Source organism: Magnolia sinica, chromosome 2 (assembly GCF_029962835.1).
Source record: "Magnolia sinica isolate HGM2019 chromosome 2, MsV1, whole genome shotgun sequence".
In the NCBI taxonomy this organism is placed as follows: Eukaryota; Viridiplantae; Streptophyta; class Magnoliopsida; order Magnoliales; family Magnoliaceae; genus Magnolia; species Magnolia sinica.
The window spans coordinates 29,678,823-29,691,039 of record NC_080574.1 but is presented as its reverse complement, the minus strand read 5'-3'; the positions used below and the strand labels follow the sequence as shown (position 1 = coordinate 29,691,039).

Below are 12,217 nucleotides of genomic sequence, written 5' to 3'. Positions count from 1 at the left end.
GTGTTTGATGAAATACCTATAAAAAGTTATTATTGTTTTGCATTTTTTGATAAATTGAAGATCTGTTCTATATGTTTGAAAAAATGTCGCACAAGCTTGAACTCAACTTGAATCAGCCTGAGCTGCTGACCGTATCAAGCTGACTTGGCCGGATAAGCTTAAGGACCAAGTCGAGCTAGGATCCAGTCTAGGTTAGCTACGGGGTGAGTTGTTGCAAGCTTGATTTAGTTCCACGGATGCACAACTCTAACGGCCACAAAAGTTCTATACCAGGCCATGTCCTTTATGTTTTCATTTTATCTCCATGTGAATGACCTCATAAACAATTCAGGTGGCATATAAACATCAAGGTGGAGCCTTAGATGTTTCAATGGTAAGCATTTATTTCCTTAATTTTCCTCTCATGTGCCCTAACATGAGTCTTAGATCTGCCTATTTTTCGTCACGTCTTAAAATGATCTCACAAAATGGATGTACGGTTAGATTTCTCATATACATTACCGTGGGCCCAACCTAGTATCCTGCGTAGGAACATTCCTTTTGCTGGAAATCCGCGTCCCCGATTGCAGGGTCGCTTGGTGGTGGATCCGGGGATTGCGGGTGGGATCCCTTACTGTGGGTTCCACCATGATATATACGCCTTATATCTGTACCATCCATCCATTTTGAAAACTCATTTTTGGGCATGATCTGTGCAAAATGAAGAAGATCCAAACCTCAGGTGGGCTATAGTACAGGAAACAATGGTAATCAACCATTAAAAGCTTATGGTGGGCCACAAAAGTTTTGGATCAAGGTGATATTTGTGTGTTCTCTTTATCAACAAGTTATTGAAAATAAACATTTCGGTAGGCCCATGAAGTTTTTAATGGTGGGGATTCAATAAAAACTTTTTCCTGTGATGTGGTCCACATAAGATTTAGATCTGCTTCATTTTTGGAATCATGCCCTAAAATAAGCGGTCAAAACAGGACGGTACAGACGTAATGTACATACATCAAGGTGATCCCATAGTTACGGATCCACGATCCACCGAAACCGCCGGGAATTGCATACTGACGCTGACAGTAGCAACGTCCTCGATGGGCCCCTCATGTATACTTAATCCATGCTGTCCGTCCATTTTTCATGATCAATTTAAAGCATTAGCCCAAAGCTGAGTGAGATCAAAATCTTTAGTAGGGAAAACAGTAGTGATTGAACGATTAGGATGAGTTCCGATGGAGCCGCATCGAGCTCTGGCATTTCTCACCGCGCACACACATCAATAACCAAACTTCAATCTAAAAAAGCATAGATGTACTAGCACAAGGGACATAGATCGATTCGATGCATAAAAACCGACATGCAAACATGCACTGAACCGTTACAATCATTCACACGCACGGCAACCTACGGTTTCACACGGTTTCACATTGGTAGTACGTGCAGGAAGACCTAACACGGTCAGAAACTGTGATATCAGTGCCACTACCAAAAGTGGGATCTCTTACCCTTTTACGTTTCTTTTACGAGGATATTTTAAGTAATTTTCACATACCATTTAATGCACCGTGTAGGAAACAGAAAACCGAATAATGAAACCAATTCACCGTATTTGGATCTCCGATAATCTCTTCCAATCAAAATAACAAGATTTGTTTCAATGTATAAGATACGTCGTTACTCTAGCCATTCGATTTCGGTAATGTCAATAATCTGAACCGTTTATTTGAGAGATATGTCAATCAATGGGGGATATATTAAAAATCTTAAAATTTTAGGGTTTGCATTTTTTTAATTAAGAAGTTATTTTGACCGTTAAAATTATCGAAGGTTTAAAAATTCATTCGAAGTTTTTATTTGTTGTATACTTGTATCTACAATATAAAAGGGCAAAATCCTCATATGAACGGCTTAGATCATTAGAATAGGACATAGATTCAAATACCAAAGTCCGACGAATCATACTACAATAAGTCGAGAAGTATTGAATCAAACCTCTTCCGTACCAAATCCACGTTATTTATGGAAACCTCACCAACGCCAGCTTTACTTTCTCGTTTTCACAATTTCACCGCTGGCGAGAGTTGTACGACAGGCAGAATCTTTTATAAAAATAGAAAACCATCTTGAATATTCCAAATCTCGCATCTTCTCTTCCTTTCATGCTCGGAGAGAATGGGGAGGAGGAGGGACGCAACGGCCGAGATCGCAGGAAAGGAAAACGAAGAGAGCCTCTCGACGGAGCAGATCTTCGAGTCGAAAGAAGTGCCGTCATGGAAGAACCAGCTGACGTTCAGGGCGTTTGTCGTCAGTGCCGTTTTGGCCTTCTTCTTCAGTTTTATTGTGATGAAGCTGAATCTAACGACTGGGATCATTCCTTCTCTCAACGTAGCCGCTGGCCTTTTAGGATTCTTCTTCGTGAAGACTTGGACTAAGGTTCTTGAGAAAACGGGGCTCTTGCGTCAGCCCTTCACGAGGCAGGAGAATACCGTCATTCAAACGTGCGTCGTTGCAGCTTCTGGAATCGCTTTCAGTGGTATGTTTTCTTGCAAAACACCCATCCTCTTCTGGGCCACCATGTGAAATCCAATCCGTTCATCAGGTGAAATCCTAAATGCTCGACCCTCATCCAGATTCACAACTCAAGTGGGCCACACCACAGGGAACTGTGGGAATATATAAAAATCAGTCTGAAATTAAACTCAGATGGGCTCATGTTTTGTATGTACGGTTAAGATTAGGGTTTCAACTGATGGACGGAGTGGATTTCACATATACAACATGGTGGGCTAGAAAGAATCCGTACGGTCTTAGAGATTTCCGCAGGGTTCATATCAGGACCTTGAGCAGAAAGTTGCAGACTAACTTCTCCGCAATTTCTCCGGAGAATTTAAAATTGTGTGTTTTCTCGTTATATTATCGGGAAAACTTTCTATAAATAAAATTTCAAAAATAATTATTATAAATTAATAAACAGTTTTATCAATGAATTAAGTAAATACGTAAATAACTTTGAGGATATTTAAGCAATATAATCTCAAAAAAGTGAAAATTAACTCGATATTTTGAAAATATCGCTTCATCAAAATTTCGTGAGAATTGTGTGATTTTCAAATTCTCGGCAGTATTCGTTACATCGATTGGAGTCAGTAACAGATCCTTTATAGGTATGTTGAATCTGGACCATTGATCTGACTGGATTAATATTCCAACTCGTACAAAGAGGCTTGTTAGATGAACGGTCCTGATCTCATGCTAATTTGGCACGTTGAGGGAATTTTGATAATTTTATATTTCTGGTTTTAGATATCAGCCTTACCGAATCGGATTTGCTGTTACAATTGAAATTCCTTTTTTATTAGATGGAATATATATTAACACCCACCCTTTTGATAGATGCACCCTGTTTTCTACTTCTGGTGATGCGTTGCAATTTTGTGATTTTCTGTCATGTTCCTGAGAAATCCTTTCCAAGGAAGTTCCTGCGCTGGGAACCCAGGTGGGTCCCACAGTCATGTTTGTGAGAAATCCTCCACGTCCATCCGTTTTGTGAGTTACTTTTAGGGTATTAGGCCAAAAATAAACAGTATCCAATGCTCAAGTGGGCCGAAAACGTGGTAATTGAACTTATACCGTTGAAATATTTGTGGGCCCACAGAAGTTTTGAATCATGCTAATATTTGTGTTTTCAGTTCATCCAGTAGGAATGACGTTATTAACGGTATGGATTGCATGTAAGCATCATTTGATAACCCAGGTAGGTTTCAATGTTAGGAATTTTCCTAACCACCTTTTCCTTTAGTACGGCCCACTTAAGTCATCCTTCTCTATTTTGGTATACTCCCATAAAATGAACTAAAAAAACAGATGGACGGAGTGGATTCATTAAAAACATTACGGTGGACCCCACAGAAGTTTTCAAAGCAGCGAAAGGCTTTCACAGGACATCCGCGTCCGAAAAAATGGGTGCGTATATGAAAAGGAGTGATTTCAGAGTAGTCGTTATCCTTTCGTATTCTATTTCTTCGCTTTCAGCGGCGGATAAGTTCACACGCAGGCACACGAGTCAATATAGCAGGGGCGCGGATTGGGTAGACCGTCCTGTTAGTGTATCTGGCAGTGGAGATTGAATACCTGGACGCCGATTAGCTGCTGAACCCGATTGTAGCAATTTTGGCGACTGAAGTGACGTCACCCCATTCTGGGGACCCACCATGATGTATGTGCTGTATCCACACCGCCCATTGATTTTGAGAGATCATTTTAGGGCATAACACAGAATGAGGGAGATACAAGCTCAGCTTGACCGCACCACATAAACTAGTGGAGATTGAAAGCCTACCCTTATAAACATATGAGGCCAAGAAAGTTTTCAATCAAGCTTATATTTGTGTTTTCCATTATTCTGTCTGTGTTAACTTATCAACAGTTTGGATCTCAAATAAACATTATGGTGGCCCCTATGAAGGTTTCAATGGTGGTGGGCATCATTTTCCCACTGTTTTCTATGGTGGGGTCCACTTGAGCTTTGAATCTACTTCATTCTTTGGATCATGCTCTAAAATGATCTATCCAAACGGATGAACAGTGTGGATATAATACATACATAATGGTGGGATCCACATAATATGCTGACGTCACTTCACTAGCGAAACTAGCTAAGTAGCTGATCCGCGTTGGCCATTGAGATCTTATCGCCTGATAATCACGAGATCTTGTCGCCTAATAATCAGTGCGCGGATTTCCTGGAAGGTGCGCAGTTACTTCCCGGACGCGGATTAGACACGGACAGCGCGGATGAGATACGGACAGGTAGCAATATGGGCTACTGAAGTGACGTCACCAAAGCCCCACTATGATGTATGTGTTGTATCCACACCGTCCATCTATTTTGATATATAATTTTACGGCATGAGCAAGAGAATGAGGCAGATAAAAAGCTATAGTGGACCCCACCACAGAAAACAGTGGGGAGAGTGATTCCCACCGTTGAAACTATCCTATGGCCCACGATAATGTTTATTTGAAATCCAACAAGTTCAAAAGACATGAAATAAGGGAAAATACAAATATTTCTTTTGTGGCCTTTAGAAGTTTTCAACAGTGGCCGTCACTGTCCCCACTGATTTCTGTGCTGGATTCAATGGAGCTTTGGATTTAACTCATTCTTTGGATACTACCCTAAGATGATCTCTCCAATTGGATGGAAGGTGTGGACACCAAACATATATCATGGTGGGGCCACAGAACTTGGTGACGTCACTTCAGAAGGGAGTCTCGCTACTCAACATATCAGTAGCTAATCCGCTCCCGTACTTCCTGGGCTGTGAACCTAGGTGGGGCCCACTCTCATGTTTGTGAGAAATCTACCCTGTCCGTCTACCACTGAAAACACAGCAAACTTAGCCTGATACAAAACTTTTGTTGCCATACTAATGCATCAACGGTAGTTGATCACCCTCCGCTGTTTCCTATAGTATGGCCCACTCGAGTCTTGGATCCAGATAGATTTATATCATATGACCTAAACGAGTCAGATTTATCACAAACATTATGCTGGGCCTACTAAATCTGCTTCCCAATAATCAGCCTTTCCGCTTAACAACCTACGAGGCTTGCCAACCACTAACGCCTTTACAAGGCTGCTTCCGCCCACCGTACGCATCTGCCAGCATGTATGTATTATGTATCCACGCTATCATTTGAGGGCATTATCCAAAAAATGAAATAGATCCAATTATGAGGTGGTGGACCATATCCCAGGAAAAAGTGTTGATTGACTAGTAACAAAAGTTTTGAATCAAGTTGATATTTGTATTTTCCCTTCATTCATTACCATTTGATATTGAATAAATACTACAAAAACATTAAGGGCCTGTTTCGCCAAGCGGATTAAGAGGGATTAGGAAGGATGGGATGGTAAAATCCCGGGATATGCCAAACGAGCCAAACAGACCCGATGAACTTGTCTCGGGATATAGCAAACTCATGGATCTTAAACCAATCCACTGACATCACCATCATTACCTTAAAATTGATCCCATCCCTCTAATCCCGTTCAATCGTGCCTGGGGCGTGTTTGATTGGATGGATTGAAAGCGATTGGAAGGTAAAATCCCCGGATATGCCGGGGGTGCCAAACAGACTTGGTGAACTTGTCCCGGGATATAACAATCCCATGGATCTTAAACCAATCCACTGACACCACCATCATTACCTTAAAATCCATCCCATCCCTCCTAATCCCATGGGATCTGTCCGGCCAAAGAGGCCCTAAGGTGCTGCTTCCTAACAAGTTTGTAATGATAGGGTGGTCAATCGCCACTTTTTCTTATGGTATGGTCCACTTGACAATTATATTTGCTTCATTTTTACGATAATACCCTAAAATGATATGAAAAAAATGAATGGATAACATGAATATGTAATACATATGTCAAGGTGGGCCCCACGTTAGTGGGCTCACCCTCTTGGATGTGTTGGATATTTCACATGTCAGCCATGCTCGCATTTGCAGTGTGGCTGTTCGTCAGCTTTCTTCATGCGTGTAGGCTTAGTAAAACTTGTAAAAAATTGGGTAGCTAGAAAATTTGTTTTAACGGTCTGTTTATCAGATATCCTCTGGCAAACAGTGGTGTGATAGCCTGAATTTTGAGTTAGAATATCAAATAATCTTGCCAACCTAAATGAGAGGCTTGGATCTCATACTGGTGAGCCATTTTAGCACATGCCACTGCGTCTTGAAATGAAGAGTTCTAAAGCTAAATTTGTTAATCTCGGGAGTATACTCTGTGGGGCCCATGTGATTTATGTATTTTATCCACTCTGACCATCCATTTTACCAGATAATTTTAGTGCTCGAGCCCAAAAATAAAGCATATCCAAATCTCAAGTAGACCATACCACAAGAAACAGTGTGAATTGAACGTCTACGCTTGAAAATTTCTTAGGGCCACAGAAGTTCTGGATCAAGCTAATGTTTGTGTTTTCCATTCATCCATGTTTGTATGATCTTGTGAACAGGTTGGATGACAAGCAAGCATTTATGTGGGTCCTAAGAAGGTTTCAATGGTAGAAATCATTATTCCCACTATTTCTTGTGGTGTGGTCCACTTGAGATTTGAGATTTGGATATGCTTTAATTTTGGGCTCAAACCCCTAAATTATTAATTTACTCTCTTAGATTAAAATATAAGCTGTTGAAAATAATTTCTAAGTTCCATAGGATTAAAAATTCAGGCTGCCCAACGCAACCAAAAGAATGCAATGCTTAGTTTGAAATTTTGGAATTCAGATCCATACTAAGACTACTTGGGTGAAATTAGTAATTTGTCCCATGAATTCAAATGCTGTAATCTTCCTGAAATTTCAAAGGCAAATCAGCCAATCAACGATATTTTATTTTGTTCTGTCATTGGAAAAACAGGTGGCTTTGGAAGTTACATGTTTGGGATGAGCGAGACCATTGCATCTCAAGCAGGAGATGGCAATACCCCTGTGAACGTTAAGAATCCCTCACTGGGTTGGATGATTGGGTTCCTCTTTGTTGTTAGCTTCGTTGGCCTCTTCTCGGTCGTTCCCTTGAGAAAGGTATGCCCGTGGGCCCTACTCATTTGATTTAACGGTTGTGCTACTTTAGTGGCCCACCCACTTCCACTCACCATCATTACCTCTATAACACATTTCAGCATTGGGTGCTTATCATGATGATGGACCCACCATTGATTGTGGTCCACCTAAATTGGTAGTGCCATGATGATCAAAGCAGTGGCCAGTCGCCACTATTAGATGGATTGATAGCTTAAAAATGGATTCATTTTCCTATATTATTATGCTACATTCACAAGAATATTTTTATTTAATTTTGAGTATAGTTTTCTACAAAAATATTAAAAGATACTCGTCGCTGTCTTCGATGACTACTTTGGAGATTAACAGCAAATACGTTCTTTCTTTCGTGGAAAACCCATATGAAATTCCAAAGAATGAAAATGATCAGAATTCAAAACCTTGGTATTCTTAACATTTTTCGGCTGAGAAATCAATAACCACGTTTTTAAACAGTAGCAAACTCAATTTCCATGGATATCAAATGATTCTCTCAATTCAAACAACCACTTGTAAAAGCAAAATGATAATGAATGATTACACAAGAATCTAAAAATTTCTCCTCCTTTCAGATCATGATCATAGAACATAAGCTGATCTACCCGAGTGGGACTGCAACTGCTCACCTCATCAACAGTTTCCATACTCCACAAGGAGCCAAGCTAGTAAAGTAAGACTGCACCCATTCAACATCCCATTTTTTTCAGCAATCAAACATGTTCGTTTTTATTTTTATTTTTGTTGGATCGCCGATTTCCTACTTCGTTTTGTGCAGGAAGCAAGTGTCTGCACTTTTCAAAACCTTCGGTTTTAGTTTCTTCTGGGCCTTCTTCCAGTGGTTCTTCACTGCTGGCGACGATTGTGGTTTTTCTGCCTTTCCTACATTTGGTCTCAAAGCATATGCGCACAAGTAACATCTTCTAGCCCTTCTGCTTGTGGATGAAATTTTCCATGTAACAAGTATACTATTGTTATTATAATGTCCTTGATTTTACATTGATATGAATCTCTTTTTTTTTTTAATGTGCTTTTGGGAATATAATATTTCTATGTTAATGTTCTTGTCCTCTTCTTTGTCTACTTCTGACTAATTCTAGTCCTTATAATATACCCATTTGATTGTTTTAAGCAAAGAATCTTGTTAGGCAGTTTCATTCCATTTTAGGTTGGGTTTGGATGCAATTTAACCAAATTACAATTCATTCCACAATATTAATATCTACTATGATAGTGATGCAGAACAATTAACTACTTGGTTTAAAAGCTCGAACTGCTAGAGCATAGCAAATCAATCCCTTTATCTGATAGCCCTGGTCCCACATCCTATGGATTAGGACCTCTGCCAAACCTCCCTCGTGAGCCACACTTCACATGGGTTCCATTCACACGAGCCACCCGCTTCACACGAGTGGGGCCCACCTCACACAGGCCGCCCACCCCGAGTGTGCCTCTGCACTCCACAGGCCACCCCACTCGAGCCCGGTGTGAAAATATCTCTGCATTAGACAGTTTTTGTGATTTCCTCTTGATTAAACTGGAATGCTGCAATGCATTTCACTTGTGCATCCAAATGCGACCTTTAAGTAGACCAATTGTATTCTCACACATTAATTCCTCGGCATTTTTATTTTTTTTATAACTGAAAAGCTTTCCATTGAGAACAACCTTTACATTGCAGCGCCTTCGGGCGCCCCTGGGACAAAAACAGGGGCGCCTATTCCTCAGCATCTACTAACACTTGAATTCCTTGAAAACATCGATTTATATTGTGATATGCTCTTGATTAAACTGAATGTTTGCAATTCACTTCACTTGTCCATCCAAACAGGAACATCACACATCTAGGATAAACCTCAAAAATGACAATAGATTATCTCACTGAGATTGCATTTACCACGACCCCTTTTGGTGTCTTTCTAATCGATCCGTGATTTCTACAGATTCTACTTCGATTTCTCTGCTACTTATGTTGGTGTTGGGATGATTTGCCCTTATATAGTCAACGTATCTTTGCTTGCTGGGGCTATTCTTTCATGGGGTATCATGTGGCCTCTCATAGAGGCTAAGAAGGGTGATTGGTTCAGTGCAAAACTCAGCCCCAGCAGTCTCCATGGTCTACAAGGATACAAGGTACCCAACAGAATTTATCTCTCTTTTCTGGAATTTAGTTTTTCTTTCGCTTTTCTGGAAATTGGTTTTTCATCACAAGCTTGCAATTTGCTTGGGCATGTTTGGATTGGTGAAACCAAAGGTAAATGGAATGGAGTTTTTCACAGGTCTCTAACACTCATCTCTTCATTTTTTTAAAAACAGGTCTTCATCTCCATTGCTGTGATTTTGGGCGATGGCCTCCTTCACTTCTCTGTTGTCCTTTTTAAAACCATCCGTGGCATCTGTGCAAAGAGGACGAGGAAAGATTCTTCAGCTATTCTTCCAGATGCAGTCACCTCATCTCCTGATGACTCATCCTACATCAGCTATGACGACCAACGTCGCACAGAGCTCTTCCTAAAAGACCAGATTCCCAACACCTACGCCTTCATTGGCTATGTCATCCTTGCCATTATTTCCATCATTACAGTCCCACACATCTTCCCCCCGCTGAAATGGTACCATGTCCTGGTCACATACTTCATCGCGCCAGTCATGGCCTTTTGCAACTCTTATGGGTGCGGCCTTACCGACTGGTCGCTCGCTTCCAGCTATGGGAAGCTTGCAATCTTCATCTTTGGCGCATGGATTGGCATGAACAGCGGTGGAGTTCTCGCAGGCCTTGCATCGTGCGGTGTCATGATGAGCATTGTTTCTACTGCATCTGATCTAATGCAGGACTTCAAGACCGGCTACCTGACGCTCGCATCACCACGCTCCATGTTCATCAGCCAAGTCATTGGAACTGCCATGGGATGTGTCATTGCACCATGTGTATTCTGGATCTTTTACAAGGCCTTCCCTCTTGGAGTGGATGGCAGCGATTACCCAGCCCCATATGCGACCGTCTACCGCGGCATTGCTCTTCTTGGGGTCGAGGGCGTCTCTTCCCTCCCCAAGAATTGCCTCACCCTCTGCCTGGCCTTCTTCGTCGGCGCATTCTTCCTGAGTGGGGCCCGAGAGGCTGCAAAGCATTACAAACTAAGGGTGTATTATTACATGCCGAGTGTAATGGCAATGGCCATTCCTTTCTACTTGGGCAGCTACTTTGCGATCGACATGTGCTTGGGGAGCTTGATTTTGTTCATCTGGGAGAAGAGCAACAAGAAGCATGCTGATGCGTTTGCGCCGGCAGTGGCGTCGGGCATGATCTGCGGCGATGGGATTTGGTCGCTGCCAGCTTCGATCCTTGCACTGGCTAAGGTGAAGCCACCCATTTGCATGAAGTTCCTGTCGAGGTCTACCAATGCTAAGGTGGATGGTTTCTTGAGTGGCTGAGTTGCTGCAATGAGTTGGAGATGGGTTTGGTTAATTAGCTGGGGTCTGTGTATATAGGTATACAGTGTGGTGTTTTTAATTTCTTGGGATTTTATTCTATATATGGTTTTGGCTTGATTGGGGTGTAGGCAGAGAGACCTTGAGAAAAGTGTGATGTTCTACTAGATTTGGATGCTTAAGCAAACATTAAAGACTACGAATTTATCTCTACTAAACCATTTTTGCCCATGAAAAATTAGTTCCAGGAGAACCGTGGACTTTAAGATTTTATGTGATGCTAAATGAGATTTTTTAGTAGGCCACTCCCACTTCTCTGTTTCGCATCTAGCTTGCTAGACGAGCCAACTCGACAAAGGCTTGGTGGGTCCCACTGTGATGACTGACTGATATGCAATGATGTGAGGTGACGTGTAAGTTGAAATAGAAGTACTGGAGAGACCATTCTCAGATATGTACCATTCTCAGATGAGGTGTGATGTTAACTTAGATGTGATATATTTGAGTCAAGTTGCCGGATAAAACTTAGAATCTACCGTCAGCTAATACCGTACGATCATTTGTGAATTGAGGAATCGAAAGACTCTACCTGAGTGACTCTTGGGTGTACACGAACTGAGCTAGCTCAGTTAGCTCGAGTTCGAGCCGAGTTCGAGCAGGCCCCAGCTCGACTCAACTTGGATCAAATCCAGCTCGAATCGAACCAGTTTGGTAACTCGGTTACTTTGCCATTGATGTTGCTCACCAACTGTTTGATAAAATCCAGCTCGAATCGAACCAGTTTGGTAACTCGGTTACTTTGCCATTGATGTTGCTCACCAACTGTTTGATAAAATGACTCAATGAGATGTGGCCAGTGGCAAGGAAGGCTTGTATATTAAACAAATACCTTTTTTCTTTTTTTCTTTTTTTGCTTTCTATGTTACTTAGAAGGTGTTTGATAAAACACCTATCAAAACATTGCCTTTGTTTGTAAAACAGTGGATTTTTGAAGTTGCAGTTCATGTGTTTGTGGAAATGCCTCAATGGCGAACTCGGCTCGATCTTGGCTCGAACTCAGCCCGAGCTGCCGACCGAATCGAGTCGAGCTGGCCAATCAGGCTCGAGGACCAAGCCGAGTCGAGTTCAAGCTGAGGTTAGCCAGTGTTCGAGCCGAGTCAAGCTGAGGCCAGCTCGACTCGGTTCGACTCAATGTATA

The 12,217-nt window shown here is 41.6% G+C and overlaps 1 protein-coding gene across 1 annotated transcript; it reads left to right on the top strand.

The window, feature by feature from the left end:
• Nucleotides 1-2,062: 2,062 nt before the first annotated feature.
• Nucleotides 2,063-11,248, top strand: LOC131236847 (probable metal-nicotianamine transporter YSL7). Its single transcript, XM_058234329.1, has 6 exons — nt 2,063-2,521; nt 7,412-7,575; nt 8,166-8,263; nt 8,369-8,503; nt 9,534-9,723; nt 9,907-11,248. Exons 1-6 carry the CDS (start codon nt 2,161-2,163, stop codon nt 11,020-11,022), a joined length of 2,064 nt encoding a protein of 687 aa, XP_058090312.1. The 5' UTR covers nt 2,063-2,160; the 3' UTR covers nt 11,023-11,248.
• Nucleotides 11,249-12,217: the final 969 nt, after the last annotated feature.